Raw genomic sequence first — 17,912 nt, 5'->3', positions numbered from 1 at the left:
CGCGACCCTAACCAGGATAAGCGGTGTTGAAAATGGATGGATGGATGGAACTCGGTGCACTCACAAGGCGCGCCGCATTATAAGGTGCCCCGTCCATTTTGGAGAAAATTCAAGACTTTTAGGTGCGCCTTATGGTCGTGAAAATACGTGAAAAATATTTTAATATATTATTATTTTACTGGTTACTAATTTAGTTTGTGGTCGTTGTTTTAAGTTGTACTGCATTTAAAGTTTTTTTGGTAGTTAAATAAATACTAAGTTTTGAAATCAATGAATAATTGTTTATTAATCATTATTACAATTTCTTTCCTGAATCACCCAGACCTCGTCCCATTGTATCATGGATTTTGAAATCATACATATCTAATTTTGACGGCACGGTGCTTGACTGGTTTAGTACATCTGCCTCACAGTTCTGAGGACCTAGGTTCAAATCCGGCCTCATCTGTGTGAAGTTGGCATGTTCTCCCTGTGCTTGCGTGGGTTTTCTCCAGGTACTCCGGTTTCCTCCAACATCCCCAAAACATGCATGGTAGGTTAATTGAAGACTACAAATTGCCTGTTGGTGTGAATGTGAGTGGGAGTGGTTGTTTATATGTGCCCTGCGATTGGCTGGCGACCAGTTTAGGGTGTACCCCGCCTCTCGCCCGAAGATAGCTGGGATAGGCTCCAGCACGCCTGCGACCCTACTTATGAAAAGCAGTTTGGAAAATGGATGGATGGACATATATTATTTTATATCTCAGCTTTTTCGCTATCTTCTTCTTTTCCTTTCGGCTTGTCCCACTCGGGCTCACCACAGCGCATCAACCTTTTCCATGTTCTCCTGCATCCTCCTCTCGAACGCCAACTGCCCTCATGTCTTCCCTCACGACATCCATCAACCTTCTCTTTGGTCTTCCTCTAGCTTTCTTACCTGGCAGCGCCATCCTCATCATCCTTCTACCAATATGCTCACTATTTCTCCTCTGAATGTGTCCAAACCATCGAACTCTGCTCTCTCTAACTTTGTCTCCAAAACATCGAACCTTGGCTGTCCTTCTGATGACACCATTTCTAATTTTATCCAACCTTGGTCACTCCGAGAGCGAACCTCAACATCTTCATTTCTGCCACCTCCAGCTCTGCTTCCTCTTGTCCTCTTCTACTCTCCCTTCTCTCTCATTTTCCTCATTCATCACCTCCTTGAAGTATTCTTTCCATCTATCTAGCACACTACTGGCACCAGTCAACATATTTCCATCTCTATCCCTAATCACCCTAACCTGCTGCACATCCTTCCCATCTCTATCCCTCTGTCTGGCCAACCTGTATAAATCCTTTTCTCCTTCTATAGTGTCTAACCTGTCATACATGTCATCATATGCCTCTTTTTTGGCCTTTGCCACCTCTATCTTTGCCCTATGTCTCTTCTCAATGTATTCCTTTCGCCTCTCCTCTGTCCTCTCAGTGTCCCACTTCTTCTTAGCTATATCAGGTGATTTTGCGGTGATCATTTGTCAACACAGACTAACACATAGCATTAACCCAGGGGAAATTTCACACTTAATTTAACTAATTTACTATAGCCTGCCACTGCGAGTTAGAGCGAATTGAAATCCCTCCACAAGTGCCGGTGCTCTTTCAATAGCGTTGTTTAACAAATACCAACAAAAGAAAAACTTTAAAAGCTCATTCATACACTACCAGCAAAGCCACAACGGACGCCTAGTCACTCAACACAGAAAGACTAACAGTTTACCCCGTTAACAGTCATCCAACTCTACACTCTCATTTGCTGACTACAAAATAACTCACAAGGCTAGACCCTGCCATTTTAAAGCCACATACATTCAAAGTCACACAGTGTTGTCGGTGGCGGGAATATCTGTGGCAATGCGCCGCTTGCTTGGCGTTGCTGTGACAACAATGGCCGCTCTGTGCCAGCGCTCGCTTGGCGTGCCGTGAGCGTAGGCTCTTGCCAACGTGCCGTGTGAACCATCCCAGCTATTAGTTTAGGATGTAGGGAGCAATCGTAGAGATTGCCCTGAGCGTGCAAGGTCATTGTTGTGATGTTATAACGCTATAAGCAACTAATAATTGAACACCAATTGTGCAGCAACACATGTAGACAGACAGTGTAGCAAGACTCACAGGCAAATATAGTTTATCCTCTGCAAAAATTTACCAATATTATTGCATGTTACTGAGTCACTGTGAGTAGTAGTAGGCCTGTTTTCTCGGACAATGTATAGGGTTGGGCAACGTTTGCATTCGAGCGATTCCGATTCCAGTTCCTTATTTCGATTCGGGTTCCAAACGATTCCAATTCTTTTAGGGGGGTGGGGCAAAAAAGTTTGCATGATTTAAATAAAGCGTGTCCAAATTATAAACATCCATTTTCTTCGCAGCCCGCAGCATAGACTAAAATGAACATTTGGGGGTTCTTTTTAACCAGTATCAATATCAAACCTATGAACTAAAATATGTAAATATATAAAATATAAATACCTATGAACTTAATATTCAGTAATTAATGTTTCAGCTATAAGTAAAATATAGCATTGTTATGACGAATCTAAATTGCCCGTAGGTGTGAAAGTGAGTGCGAATGGTTGTTTGTTTATATGCGCCCTGCGATTGGCTGGCCACCGGTTCAGGGTGTACCCCGCCTCCTCCAGCACGCCCGCGACCCTAGTGAGGAGAAGCCTCACTGACTTCACTAAAGCTCCACGCGGTGTAGGCTGAGGCTCGGAGCGGCAGGGAGAACGTCAGACGCGACACATCGTGAAAGCCTCCTTTGCACAATATAATCTTAGTCCAAGTTTTGCATTGAGGCGACTGGTCATTAATTTGAACAAAGTTAAGACACACTTTTCTTCGCCGCGGCTGCCGTTGGGCACAAGCACGTCTTCATGCGCGTTCTTCTTCGTTGGTTTTTGCCCCTTCTTCGTCGTTGGGCTGGAGGTCTAGTCATTGAAACTGGGGACCGCAATTTTTTAATTTGAACGATTCCGGGAGAACCGGGACTGACGTTCCGGTTCCGAACGGTTCTCGATTCTTGATGCCTACCCCTAACGATATATTTTACTCAAAACTATAACGCTAAATGATATTGTTTTTTAATGCCAATGAAATCATGAAAAATAAGGCCCGCCCTTATTTATTATTATTGAATTTTATTTTATTTTTTTTAAATCATTTTTGTTGTTGTTAATTTTATTGTTGTTGTTATTATAATTTCCTTTCTTGTTTCTCTACTAAATTGTTTTTCGTTACTCTGTAAAATGTATCCCCCTGGGTCTGAAATAAAGAGGTGCAAGACTAGCCTGGTTTATATAGAGCCTACTATTCCAACTACAGTATAATGGTTTAGAAGCCCAAACCAAATAAAAATGCTCCATATTAACACCTCACTTGGAATAAACAGGCCGAATCCAAATGGAATTTCATCCGGTTTCACAGGGATGGAATATTCCTTTCGCCAAACTGATCAGAAGTAAATCAGAAGTCAGGAAAAGCTCTGTCTGGACATAAATGCACGGTGACGTCATCATTTACGCACAGCGTAAATATGGAAGCTCCCGACAGAGGCCGTATGCGAGAGAGATCTTGTTTTTAACTACTTATAGGTATTTTTAATCAAGCATTTTAATCATTTTTTATGTATAAAATCAATCCCAACTACCCTGCCGAATAGACGACAGACCTCCATCTTGGTAAATGGCGTGACGTTCACATTCGCACAGCTGTTCCGATTAAATGTAGTACACATCATGGATACACCTGATTGGAATAGATCACATGTAAACAGAGATCTTCAATCCAGAGATCTTCAATGCGAATGATTTAAATCGGAATGACAAAGTCTCCATGTAAACCCGGCTGTTATGTGGTTGGTCCGCTGAAGACAAGCCCTTCACCTGTCAATCAAAATGCATTGGAGCTGGATATTTACAGTAAGATTAAAAGAGTTGAAGAAAAAGTCGCAATGAAACGTCATTGGAATTGGGGTTATACGTGCTGCACATGGAGCAAGGTTGTAGACTTGGATGGAGCCAACACCGCCAATAGTACCGGTCCGCCGCCGTTCCATGAGCCCACACAGGGCTCTACACTAACTTTTGCACTAGTAGCACTGGTGTGACCAACCTTCTCAGTTGGTCGCACAAGCACATGATTTGGTCCCACCATTTTTTGAGGAGGTTCCACATGACCATGGCATACCATAGTTTTCGTATGACGTAAAGATTAACAGTGACTCAAGGTATGATACTTTACAAGGTAGGTACGGGCTAGCCAGATTGCTCACCAGTAGTCCAGATGAGTTGACAGCTCATACTTGTCATTTAAAATGACTAAGTAGTGGGCAAGTGTCAATATCGGTACTAGGTGGCCACTGGCCAGACACAACGGCATACTGTCTGTGGCATGCATATGTGGTGTGTATGTATGCGGCGGTGCTGTGATAATAGCGTGTCCTATCTGGAAGAAGCAGTTAATTATGTTGCAGGAGGCAGTCAATCATATTGCAGCTGGTCGCGTTTAACTCAAATGGAATTCATAACAATGATTGCGATGTCACAGTGCTCGCTCTCTCTATCGCTTGCTCTCTCTCGTGCAGGAGGAGAAGATTGCAATGGGAAAAAAGGTGACTTTCAACCATTAGAACATGCACACGCGCAAATGCAACGATGAAATTTTTAATTGCACAAGCTGGAAAAATAGGTCGCATATTATGACCAATTTGGTCAGAGTCTCGAGCCCTGCCACTGGCGGCTAATAACACAGCCGTCCAAATTTGTCCGCATGCTGTGTGATCCTCACGCCGGCTCACCATAACAATGTCCATTTATCGTGTCCGTAAAAACTATCGTTCCCATTTTGTTTATCGAACGATAAGTCTTTTATTATTAATTATCGTGACAGGCCTAAGTAGTAGTGACTCTTCTTTGTTTGTATCTGTATGACTCTATTATGCTACCCTTTGGTGACCAAGGCTGGCACACCAGAAGGAGCAGCACAATGAGTTGAATTAATTAAATCATGTTGCACAAACTGGTATAGAGTATATTGGTTTAAATAAAAATGTAATTAATTTGCAAAAAGACACAAAGGAAGGTTAACGCCTGCCGTTCACTTCCGGGTTAGTCTGATTTACGCTTTAACATTAAAATCAAACTAATTTGTCGTAAAGTGCTCCATGTCACTTTTTATACTTATAAAATTTAGGAGAAAGCTATGACAAACCATTTATCAGTTTCATAATCGAAAGGTTGCTACATTTTATAAAATAAGAGTTCTAGATGACAGAGGCTTACTGAAACTCAACACACAAAACACAACCACAAGTGGAATTTTATAGAATATTTAATGAAATATACAAGGGATCTATAAGGAAACACAAAGAGGCTAACTCCAGGAAGAAAATAACATTAATACTGGTGAAAGAAGAAAAAATAGTCGTGTAAAAAAGGGAAATAGGACATTGTGGGCTGCTGAACTACAAATGTGAATGTTAGCATTTCATGCGTTGAGTCTGAGCGAGAGAGAGCAAATTTGGGATTTTGTGTGATGCTAGTCATGCCCCCAAAATTATTAGGCACTAATCTTGTACATCCTGGCGACAATTGCAGTGTCTACTCACGAACGTAGATCAGCTGGTCTCTGGGAGTGGTCTTCCTGAGCGTGTCTCAGGAGGTGAGGTGGTAGGTTTTGTTAAAGAAAAAGATACACAAAAATATAACAAAAACAGGTGGAAAAAGGGAAAGAAGTTGTTCTTCACGCGTTCTGTGGGAGGTTTGCGACCGTTTCTCTTCCTGCCTTTTCAGGGACTCGTTAGCAATTTCAAAGAGAGCACGCTTGGCTGGAAGCGTACCAGGTACTTTTAGTAGCAGCTACTCTGATCACCTCGCGGCGGCCCACGAAGAGGCTGGGAAGCAGAGTCTCCATCCCCAAGGCCTGCGGTTACTGATCCGCGTGCCCGGACAAAAGGAAGGGGTTGGGGGAGGGGTGGCCGAAGGCCGTCCCGCAGCTGGGGAGCTCATAGCGAGACCCAGGAAGCAAGGCAAGAGCGAAGATCCAACAGAGTTAGGCGGCAGGAGTCAGGGGTTAAATACCCAGGGGGTGTGTCGAAGAGGACCGAGGACCGGACAAGACCACACCCATCAGGTTGAATCTAGTCTACAATTTTGACCCATAAAATGGGTTTAAAATCATACATTAATATAAAATACTCCAAACTTTGACTCTTTACTCATTGAGCAAGCATATAGAAGACTTTTTAAACTTTAGTCTTGGGAAATCAACTGCTTATGGTTCAATCACATTTCATGCTGCTTGGGGTTTCAAATCAGGACAAACAGTTCTCAAAGTCTTGCAGCTGCACTGGTAAAGTTGACACACTGACACAGACATCAAGGCATACATTTGTAATATTTCTGCTGAGTTTGTGAAATATCAAAACGGACATTTTATCTTCAGTGAACAACAACTGAATGGAAGGTTTGGGTTACAGTACTCTCAAACGCCAGTGGACGTTTGAATATTAAGCAAATAGTTTATTGCTGTATTTGTCGATCTTTATCTCCTGAGAGAGAATCCCACCTTTTGGCCGCTGTGAGTTAAAACGAAGAAAAGGACTGATGACTGTAAACCAAGATTTCGAGGGAACCTGCTAATTACTTTAGGGTCCGGTAGGCGTCTTCTAGTGGTAGTCACACAGCATGGCAGCCAGGAAGAATTCAGCATATCACGCGGGGGGGGAGTTTTTGGTGCTGAAACTGATTAATGTAATTTCCACTCATTTCAATTTGGAAAGATGATTTGAGATTAAAAGCATGGTCATGGAAAAAAAATAACTCTTATCTCAAGGCACCACTGTGTGTTACCGTTAATCAAGTAGCATTTTGTTATATGTATTATTATTTTACATTTTGGTGTTTAAATACAAAAATGTTTCTTTTTTTTTTTAATTATGTCAGTTTTACAGTAAACTTCAACTGGGAGTAACATTTTGGTTTTATTGCAGGTGGGACTGGAATATATGTCCAGTGTTAAAGGAGGGTTCACTGTATATTTAGAGCATTTTATGGACAGAACGTCTTACTCGTTCTTAAGAGTCGGACATTAAGTTTGGCTAATCTGTTGATCAATTAAAATGGTGGTGCCACAGTCGGTGGGGTTTCTGAGTTTTGCCTCCAACCACCCCCCGCCAGGTACCTGAGCCGCGTTTTCAGCATGCATCCGAAGGAGACAGCCCGACAGCTGAGCCTGGCCGTGAAGGATGGCCTGGTGGTGGAGACACTCACTGTTGGCTGTAAGGGCTCCAAGGCGGGCATCGAGCAGGAGGGGTACTGGCTGCCTGGAGACGAGATGGTGAGTCCGCAAACCTGTCACCCAAACTCGGGGCCCCATGAATCTTAAGACAAGTCACTGTCCCATTTGTCCACTATATCGTGATTAGGTAGTAGGGAATGAACGCGAACGCAGTTATTGCAAAGGGATTTTAGTCGTCCAAAGATAAATATAACTGAACTGTTCGTAGGCACTGATTCTTTCATTCACTGTGTTTGGAATGAGTCACTCATTTTTTACTCCTTAATTACTAGATAGGGATTTTTTTATAGTGAACCTAGATAGTTCCCTAAAATGTCCACTAAAAATCCTGATGTAGTGCTAGGGGAATGAATGAGTTGATTCCGAACACACCGACAGTGTGGGATATATTTGCTTTTGTAGTGGCTATCGTCAGACACTACTTTTCAAGATGCATTGCAAGATAAATTGAGGGCATTATATAGGAGATCAACTATACAGTGGACCACAGCTGTTTGTGGGGAATAGAGAATAGCAAAAAATCAGTAAATAATTGACGCCATGATAACTGCCATGAAAAAGTCTTTTATTTTTTTATTTTTTTTAAAGCAGTTTCCACAAAAGATGGGGGTTGCGCCCCATTTAAAAAAAAAAAAAAAAAAAAAAAAAAAAAAAATTCTGCAAATAGCTGATTCCATGGATGCCAAACCTCGAATAAGTAGGCCTCCACTGTAAAGTCAACCCACCCATGCAGTAATCCCCCGTTTATCACCAGGGTTAGGTTTCGGACCACCCGCGCAATAGGTGAAATCTGCAAAGTAGTGTCCACACATTTATTTTTTTATTCTTTTGATTATCTATACATATTTTAAAACTCTATGAACCCTGCAGACTCTTATTAATCTTCCCCACACTCTTATTAACTGTTACCATATTTTAAACACTTTCTGTACGCTACAGTAATACACAGGAGTACTGTACACTCTGTAAATTTTATTCTCGTAATGTGTTATAATAATTATTTTATATAGTTTTGTTTTAGGCTAGGGCGCGTTTAGTTTACCACTCAAAATACCGCGATATGGCGAATTATGCGTGATATGAAAATAAAAAATTCTGCAATGCAAAGAATCTGTAATAGGTGAACCACGATATAGCGAGGGAGCACTTCCTTCACCATTTGCCATTCTCTGATTTTGTGCTAAGGCTATATCAATAAAAGTATTACTTCGGCACCACCTGTGACATCTTGGTGCCAAAGAACTATATTGCCGTGAATTGAGGAGTTTCATTTACATAAGTAGTGCTTTACTGCCATCTTGTGGCATGGACAGGCAGTTTGAAACTTTTTTTGGAGAGGGCGTAAAGTGCTTGGATTTTCGTAATTTGCGGCAGGCCTTTGCCCTTATCTTCGATCTTTTTGCACCACAACTCATGAATTTGTCTCGTGTTTGAAAATCACTGAAAATACTGCGAGAACAGAATAATTTTGAGCTTTTACTCAAATGTCCACTAAAAACCCCTAACTAGTGATTAGGGAGTAGGGAATGAAAAAATATTCTTAATGAACTAGTCCTTAATAACCTTAAAAATGAGAATCTTTAAATAGCCCTTTGTCCTAAAACTGCCACAAACATAGTTGTAAAAAAATTTATGCACTTATAAGTAGGCAGCGTTCACATGATAAATTTTTTATTTTGTGTATGAAAAATACCTGTTATTACCAACTGTCTTAAAATTTCCTACTGATCACATTTGATGAAGGGGTGTTCCTACATTTCTTCAATTTGGCTGGGGATACCAGGTATCTGTTTCGGGCCAATACCGCACTTATTTCAAGGTATCAAGGACTCGTGAAGGCTGGCAATACGAGCCACCGATACTTGGGTAAAAAAAAAAAAAATCTGAGGAGAATAAGTTCTCCTCGCCAGTGGTTGACACACTGTTGTTTTGACACATTGGCGACTCATGGTGTGTCAGAAATAAGGAAAGGTCTTTGCTCATAATTGTTTGTCATTGTGTTATTTGAAATTTTATGTCAAAAGTACTTATGGTATCGGCACTGTGTACTCGAGTGAACACTCGTACTGGTATCGGTGGGGGAAATTTTTTTTTTTATCAAACATCCCTAAATTTGGACTTATGATCTCTAGATCACGGCTTTTCACCCATTGCGGTTGGGTCTGGAACGTAGTCCCCCGAGCGTGTTCACTGAAGTACATTTTAGTTTCACCCTGAAATTTCACACGAAAGCGGAATGTCCCAAACGTTTTGTAAATGGTGTATGTTGACTGTGCTCATGTGCGTGCTTATGCGTGTGGGTGCCGCATCACGCCACGCCGCACCATGCCACGCCACTGTGCCGGCGTCACTTTTAAAACACTGTGAATCATTGTCATCACAGGAGCCTCAAGGGGAGGGAAGCAAGGTACGTGCTGAATCTTTACTCTCTCACCCTCCCATTATCTCTCCCTCTCTATCTCTACTAACACAAAAGCACGGTGCATCGCACGCAGCACAGTCACAGATTTTTGGGGATGCACTACATACACTATAACAGTAGTTCTCAAACTTTTCACACCAAGTACAAACTCCAAAAAACACAAAATACTTGGCAAATGACTGGTTATACCAGTTTAATAGGCGGAAATTAATATGCACGCAAACGTACTGTCATGGCTGACCTGTTCCTTATGCACCGAAGCATTACAGCTATCAATTTTTAACAAAACAGGCTTAATCAAATGTATCTAACCCAACTATTTTCATTCGATATTGTCTAAAAAAAACACCAAGACTTTCAATCCTGAGGCGGCATAATGCTGCACAGCTCCCGCAGAATGAGGGACGAGGCGGAGTTATACAGCTTTTCGCATACAGTTCAAGAGCGTTAATAGATTTACTCTCAAGCTTTTTTGAACACTTTGACTAGGTCAATAATGCGTAAAAATAACTGACACGGGGACAGATCAATAGTAATGATTTGTGAAAAAATATTAAATGGACTGCATTTATTTTATGAAATAATTGGTTAAGTATTATACTTTATTAATTCACTTTTTCAGTTCTTATACCTCATTAAATCAAATGTCATTTTTGGAAATAAACATTGGTAAAATGAACTTTTTACATGTATGTATTTCTATTACAATTGATGAATTACTTGTAATGAAATTGATTTAAGTAAGGCAATATTGAGCTTGAATTATTACATTACAAAAAATAAATAACATGCGCATCTACATTGGTAGCCAAACACCTAAAGATAACAAAGGAAAGCTAAGGTAGCTTTTTCTGTATGTGTATGTATGTGATTGCGACACGTCCGAAGTAAGGTTTCCCACAGAAGTGAGATATACTCACTTGCTACTTACGCACAGACGTGCCTCCCGAGCATGTGATGGTAAAGTCAAATGAAAAAACAAGAAGTAGAAGTTGAATCTTGATCAACTGTCTGAAGCCATGTTTCCACCATGGGTTCCAGTCCAATTTGAAGACATTGTTTGTATGCTGACCCCCTCAACACCCCTCCAGTTGGGTTTATTGTTGCCTATAGATGCCAAAAGCATCTGAAACGCCTCAACCTACTTCAACATAGTTCCTTGGCACCAAGGTGCCACAAGATGGCGGCAAAGCACTGCTTTTGACTAAGCGCCTCAATTTACTTCAACATAGTTCCTTGGCATCAAGATGGCAACAAAGTAATACTTTTATCGCTTTGACCTGATCACAAAAATGGCAAATGGGTATCAAAAAAATATCTGCACCTCAAATGCATATTTTGTATTAGTATCATGCATGAAGGTTTAAAATGTATATAAGTATGAAAATAATTTTAAAAAATAATGTATGGTTGTTACATTGCAGATTTTAACCTTTAATTTTCGCTATTAGTTGGGCCCAGTAGGGCTGCAACGCATGATTATTTTAATAATTGATTTATCTGATAATGAATAATTGCTCTGTAATTAATAGATTAATCAGATAAAAAAAACAGTTTTGAATTTCCATCCCTTTTTCAAAAACAGCATTTTTTTTTTCAAATTGAGAGTGCTAAAAATGCATCAACATAAATTAATTATGATTGGGTTACTGGTTTGGTACGTAACTTAAGAAAGTAGGCAAAAGTAAAAGTAGATGTTTGCACTTTACAAGTCTTATTTTGATTCAACACAAAGATAATCAGTCTGCTTTCACGGAGGACTACACAAATCGGAGAATACTGTGTTTACTGTTGAGAGACTGAAATTTCGAGGATTTGGACGATTTTAAGTTAAAAAAAAAAGTTCTCTCAACAATTGATTTATTAAAATAGCTGTTGATTGATTTATTTGATAATTTTTTTATTAAATCTATTAATTGTAGCACCTCTAATTGTAGCATATGCTTGGTGGAAACGCGGCTTAAATGTGACACTTGACTAGCGTAGCCACGTCTGTGCCTCAGTAGCATCTCGTAGCCCTCACAAGGACTTTGTTCTGCTTGTGTTTTTTCACTTGTCTGCATGCGTCTTTCCTCTTCCTCTTGTTTGCTTGTTAAAAATTGGGAGGACCGCAGCGGTGGGGTTATGTGCATATGTATACGTGTATGTGTGAGTTTGTGTGTTTTTCTTCCTGTTCATCTCGAGTTGTCACTGACCAGGCAGCTGCTGCGTGAATGTGTTTGTGTGTGGTCATTGTGACTTAATGGAGGTCAGTATAAGACGTTTGAGCATTTATTCAATATCCTACTCGTGTGCTTAATTTGTCCAGGTGCTAGTACGCGCTTTTCCCTCAACTATTCAGACAATGCAGCACAATAGATGAACAACTAGGGCGCAAAAGTAGAACCACTGTCTCACTCGTAAAGTTTTTCTCCACTACTGCCTTGCAGCACTAGTAGGACAAGTGTGCACTATTAGAACGGTTAGAGCGCACTCGTACAACACCTGTCTTGCAAGTGACATTTTTTCCACGACTGTCGGACACTGATAACTACATGTAACCAGTGAGGCAAAACTATGCACTTGTTAACAACTGTGTGCTACTAGTTCTACGAGTGACACAAATTCTACTACAGTAGTTAACATCTGGCAGTTCACTAGTATTACTAGTCCCACGCTCATGTCAATTTATGCACATGGTCAGCCCCCCTCCCCCTCCTTCCTGTGCTGCAGGTGAATTCGATCCAGCTGGCGAGCTGCTTGTCCTGATGGTGACCCCGCCGGGTGTATTTACTCTGAGTTGCATTTCCGCCCTGTTGGTCACGGCATTTAAATTGCATCAAAAAAGAAAATGGTAATTGGCAAAAACAACTTTTGAGAGCTTTTGCCTCCAGTCAGACTGGGTGGAATCCAAACATTTGCAGTGTTCCATCCAAGACAAGTGTGTGAGAATGATGGCGAAAACCATAAAATTTAAATGTTTTGACGTGCGTAATGATAAGAACTCAACTTCCTGCTTTGTTGGATGATCTTCTTACTGCACCCACAGTTTTCCTTTATCGTCCACGTGCAGACTTATGACTTTTCTGAAGTCGACTTGAAATCTTTTCGGTAAAATTCACGCAACCTGGAAGTGACGTCAATTCAAAGACGTGATCCAAAATATCATGGCTGGCTTCGTACACAAGCTTGACGAAATGGTTGAGGGAAGTGGCAGCTGTTCCGATTGTGAGCGTATCAACTGATACATCTGAAGAAGGGGCAGTTGTTTTCGAGGATTTTGAATTAAAAATAGCATCAAGATTTTCTGGTCGTTGGTCCATACATTTACAAGCCAAATGAGTTGGATGCCAGTGTCGGGGTTGTTCCCAACCAACCAGACAAGGAGTGGCGTCTCAACACAACTAAATGAGAAAGAGACTAAATGACTGGCGATTCAGTGCAATTAGTATATATTGTGAATGTTATTAATGCTCTATATGGACAAAGAGGATCATCTATTTTATTTTCTATACTTTTTCGCTACGCCGTGAGACTTTCACCAACATGGAGAAGAAGATACTAGGCACTAGCGAGCCATAAATAGTCCCAAAAAGGACACGTCTATCATTTGAAAACAACCGCAGTCTGCAAAACGTGTATAAGAGATGTTAAGACAAAGACGGTTATATCTGTGTAAAATCACCTGAGAATGATGCATGTTATCGAGTGCAATGCATGTATCACGTTAAAGTGAGCCGCGATTCCGTGCTACTCCTGTAACGTAAACGAGAACACTGCGGCCCCTGTAGCGACCATGGTGGCAGTTGAAAGGCTTGGGTTTTTATGTTCGCTCTGTGAATGGGGGGAAGATAACAAGATAGTAGTTTGCCATTCACGGACGAGATAGAAAGTGTTTGCGGAGCTAGTTTACGTTATTGAGCAGTTACCTCTACCTAGTGATTATACGTGCGGTTTGTAAACAACCCAACCGCTAGTTCAACTTGCAGTAAATAAATGATCAATAAAAATAGTATCAAATAGGAGGTTCACCTCTTAGCGTATCCACTATCATAAGCCGTACGATTGACGAGTTGTCCTCGAAGTGTTTGTAACACAACACGCTTTTCGAGATTGGCGAGGCTTAGGAACGCAGATAACGTATTAAAAAAGAAGACAATAACTTTCTTCTCTAAATTGCCGTAGGTGTGAATGTGAGTGTGAATGATTGTTTATAAAACCCCAATTCCAATGAAGTTGGGACGTTGTGTTAAACATAAATAAAAACAGAATACAATGATTTGCAAATCATGTTCAACCTATATTTAATTGAATACACTACAAAGACAATATATTTAATGATGAAACTGTATAATAATTGACTTAGAATTTGATGGCTGCAACACGTTCCAAAAAAGCTGGTACAGGTGGCGAAAAAGACTGGGAAAGTTGAGGAATGCTCATCAAACACGTGTTTGGAACATCCCACAGGTGAACAGGCTAATTGGGGACAGGTGGGTGCCATTATTGGGTATAAAAGAAGCTTCCCTGAATTGCTCAGTCATTCACAAGCAAAGACGGGGCGAGGTTCACCTCTTTGTGAACAAGTGCGTGAGAAAATAGTCGAACAGTTTAAGGACAATGTTCCTCAACGCATAATTGCAAGGAATTTAGGAAGTTCATCATCTACGGTCCATAATATCATGATGAGGTTCAGAGAATCTGGAGAAATCATTGCATGTAAGCGGCAAGGCTGAAAACCAACATTGAATGCCCATAACCTTTGAATCCCTTAGGCGGCACTGCATCAAAAACCGACATCAATGTGTAAAGGATATCACCACATGGGCTCAGGAACACTTCAGAAAACCAATGTCAGTAAATGCAGTTCGGCGCAACAGCCGTAAGTGCAACTTGAAACTCTACTATGCAAAGCAAAAGCTATTTATCAACAACACCCAGAAACGCCGCCGGCTTCTCTGGGCCCGAGCTCATCTAAGATGGACTGATGCAAAGTGGAAAAGTGTTCTGTCGCAGATATTTCTTGCACTGTATGCAGTTTTATTTGTACTTTTATTATTTCATTTACTCCTGAATTTAGATGAAAAATTTAACATATTTTTTAGTCTTATTGTTAAAAAACAGTCTAAGTTTCCAAAAAGTCGTAAAGTAAAAAAGTAATATTTTTTATTTAAAAAAAAAAAAAAAGAAAACGTGGAATATTTTAGAAAAAGAAGTACTTTTTTAGAAACAAAATGGACATATTTCAAAAAAGGCGGCACGGTGGCCGACTGGTTAGAGCGTCAGCCTCACAGTTCTGAGTTGCGGGGTTCAATCCCCATCCCCGCCTGTGTCGAGTTTGCATGTTCTCCCCGTGCCTGCGTGGGTTTTCTCCGGGCACTCCGGTTTCCTCCTACATCCCAAAAACATGCATTAATTGGAGACTCTAAATTGCCCGTAGGCATGACTGTGAGTGTGAATGGTGGTTTGTTTGTATGTGCCCTGCAATTGGTTGGCAACCAGTTCAGGGTATACCCCGCCTCCTGCCCGATGACAGCTGGGATAGGCTCCAGCACGCCCGCGACCCTAGTGAGGAGAAGCGGCTCAGAAAATGGATGGATGGATATTTCCAAAAAAGATTTCAAGAAAAAGCCTCATATTTAAAAAAAGAAAATCCCAATGTAAATTTCCCCCAAATTGTGTATTTCTGAAAAATGTTGATAGCTTCCCCATTATTCAGCGTGAGGCTTCTGAGCGCGAACTGTGACAAAATCCCATTTCACGTCTGAAGTGGTTGTGAACTGTGAAACAGATGTCCTCGTCCCATCTTATTTGCACCATGTTTTTTTTTTTTTTTTTGGGTGATGACTTCAAGAGCGGACTTAGGGTGAGCTTGGACTCATTTGCCCCAGCATGGTTAAAAAGTTAACAAAAACAAACTTTCCTTGGAGAACTGAAGAAGTAAAGACTTTAAAATGGATGTGCAGGGTAGCGGAGAGAAAAATACAGGAAGAATAAAAACTCTGTGAACTACCAAATACTCTGTGACCAACCAATTCTCTAACATCCATTTTTCTATCCATTTTCTTCACCGCTTATCCACACAGTGCTGTGAAACTGTCAAGAAATGCGTATTTCTCCAAAATGATCAGCGATCACAAAAATAATTCCAAAGTTTTATATATATATATATATATATATATATATAAAAAGGACAAACTCCGACTGCAACGGACAATCAAAACTGCTGAAAAGATTGTCGGTACCCCCCTACCCACCCTTGAGAACTTGCACACTGCCAGAACTAAGACAAGAGCGTGCAAAATCCTCTTGGACCCTCCACATCCCGGTCATCAGCTCTTCCAGCTCCTTTCCTCAGGTAGGCGCTAGAGATCAATGCCAACTAGAACTAGCAGACATTCCAACAGATTCTTCCCTCTTGCAGTCAACTTCTTAAACAGCTAACCTACAATTCCATTGCAACATGCTACCAATTGTTTTGTCCGGAGTTTGTTGTCACAGTACTGTCGGGCCAATTATACATACTCGTGCACTCACTGTAGTAATCTTGCCACGCTGCACTATTTGCATATCTGTTGTTGACCAATACTGGCCACTCATGCCAGAGTAGCATCTGCCTCATTTGCACACGGATTGAGGAGTATCTGCAACATTTGCACAATCAACATTGTCCCAGATTATCGCGCTACTAGTCACTTTAAACTGCATACACTCCTTGAAGTCTCGGCGCCCTTTGCAAAATGGTCATTGCACCGGCCTATTGCTATATTAGCGTTTCAAACTGCTCTCATTGTTAGAGAACTCCGCATGTTGTTGCACAACTGTCAAAAAAATAATAATAATTGTACCGGCATTACCAGATAACTACCAACCCTTTATTGCTCAGTGACTGTTTTTCTCAATGTCCTTATGTCTCAAAAGTGTTCTCTGTCAATTGACTGTCTGTTGTCGTACTAGAGCTACTAGAGCGGAAATCCAGCTACTGTGGGTCAAAGACAAGGGAGAGGTGGAAAGCAGGTTTTTAGGCAGAAAGAGAAGAGGAAAGCAGAGAGCATAGAACTGAATGTGGGGACTATGACAGGAAAATCTCGGGAGTTGGTTGACATGATGATTAGGAGAAAGGTTGATTATATTGTATGTCCAGGAGAGCAGGTGGAAAAGCAGTAAGGCTAAAGGTTTAGGGGCATGGTTCAAATGATTTTACCATGATGTAGCTGGGAAGAGAAATGGAGTAGGGGTTATTTAAAAGGTTAAAGGTTAAAATATTTAGCTAAGAATGTCTTGGAGGTGAAAAGAGCATCAGATCGAGTGATGAGGCAGAAACTTGAATTTGAGGGTGTTATGTAAAAGGTGATTAGTGTTTATGCCCCACAGGTAGGATGTGACCTCTGGAAGGAGCTAGACGAAGTAGTTCTGAGCATCCCAGACAGAGAGAAAGAGTCATGATTGGTGCAGATTGTAATGGACATCTTGGTGAAGGAAACAGGGGTGATGAAGAAGTGATGGGTAAATTTCATATCATGGAAAGGAGCGTGGAGGGACGGATGGTAGTAGACTTTGCAAAAAAGGATGTAAATGGCATTAGTGAACACTTTCTTTCAGAAGAGGCAGGGACATTGGGTGACCTACAAGAGTGGAGGTAGAAGCACACAGGTGGATTACATCAAGTGCAGATGATGTAATCTGAAGGAGGCTACTGACTGTAAGGTAGTGGTAGGGGAGAGTGTGGCTAGACAGCATAGGATGGTGGTGTGTAAAATGACTGGTGGTGGGGAGGAAGATTAAGATGACAAAGGCAGACCAGAGAACAATGTGGTGGAAGCTGAGAAAGGAAGAGTGTTGTGAGGCTTTTCAAGAAGAGGTGAGACAGGCTCTAGGAAGACAGGAGGAGCTTTCAGAAGACTGGACGACTGCAGCCAAGGTGATCAGAGAGTACTTGATGTGTCTTCTGGTCGGAAAGGGGAGAAGGAGACCTCAAAGTATCGGAAGTCGCTTAGCTAAAAAGAAGTGGGACACTGAGAGGACCGAGGAGAGAAGAAAGGAATAGATTGAGATGTGAAGTAGGGCAAAGGTCCAGGTGGCAAAGGTCAAACAAGATGCATATGGTGACATTATGCCAGGTTGGACACTAAAGAAGGAGAAAAGCATTCATACAGGTTGGCCAGACAGAGGGACAGAGTTAGGGTAATTAAGG

The 17,912-nt window shown here is 41.2% G+C and overlaps 1 protein-coding gene across 3 annotated transcripts in view; it reads left to right on the top strand.

The window, feature by feature from the left end:
- zmynd11 (zinc finger, MYND-type containing 11) overlaps positions 1-17,912 on the top strand; it is a 63,726-nt gene that overhangs the window by 7,025 nt on the left and 38,789 nt on the right. For 2 of the 3 annotated variants that reach the window (XR_009769652.1, XM_061693662.1), the window contains exons 3-4: positions 7,197-7,356; positions 9,701-9,724. Coding sequence is in view for 2 of the 3 variants with exons in the window: in XM_061693662.1 (XP_061549646.1) it covers positions 7,197-7,356; positions 9,701-9,724 (184 nt within the window). In the remaining variant the exon portion in view is untranslated. The remainder of the gene's footprint in view (positions 1-7,196; positions 7,357-9,700; positions 9,725-17,912) is intronic. The other variant, XM_061693663.1, reaches the window with a different exon arrangement.

The sequence above is a fragment of the Phycodurus eques genome, chromosome 13 (assembly GCF_024500275.1).
Source record: "Phycodurus eques isolate BA_2022a chromosome 13, UOR_Pequ_1.1, whole genome shotgun sequence".
Taxonomy (NCBI): domain Eukaryota; kingdom Metazoa; phylum Chordata; class Actinopteri; order Syngnathiformes; family Syngnathidae; genus Phycodurus; species Phycodurus eques.
The sequence above is the reverse complement of the archived record's forward strand: the minus strand, read 5'-3'. Positions and strand labels throughout refer to the sequence as shown.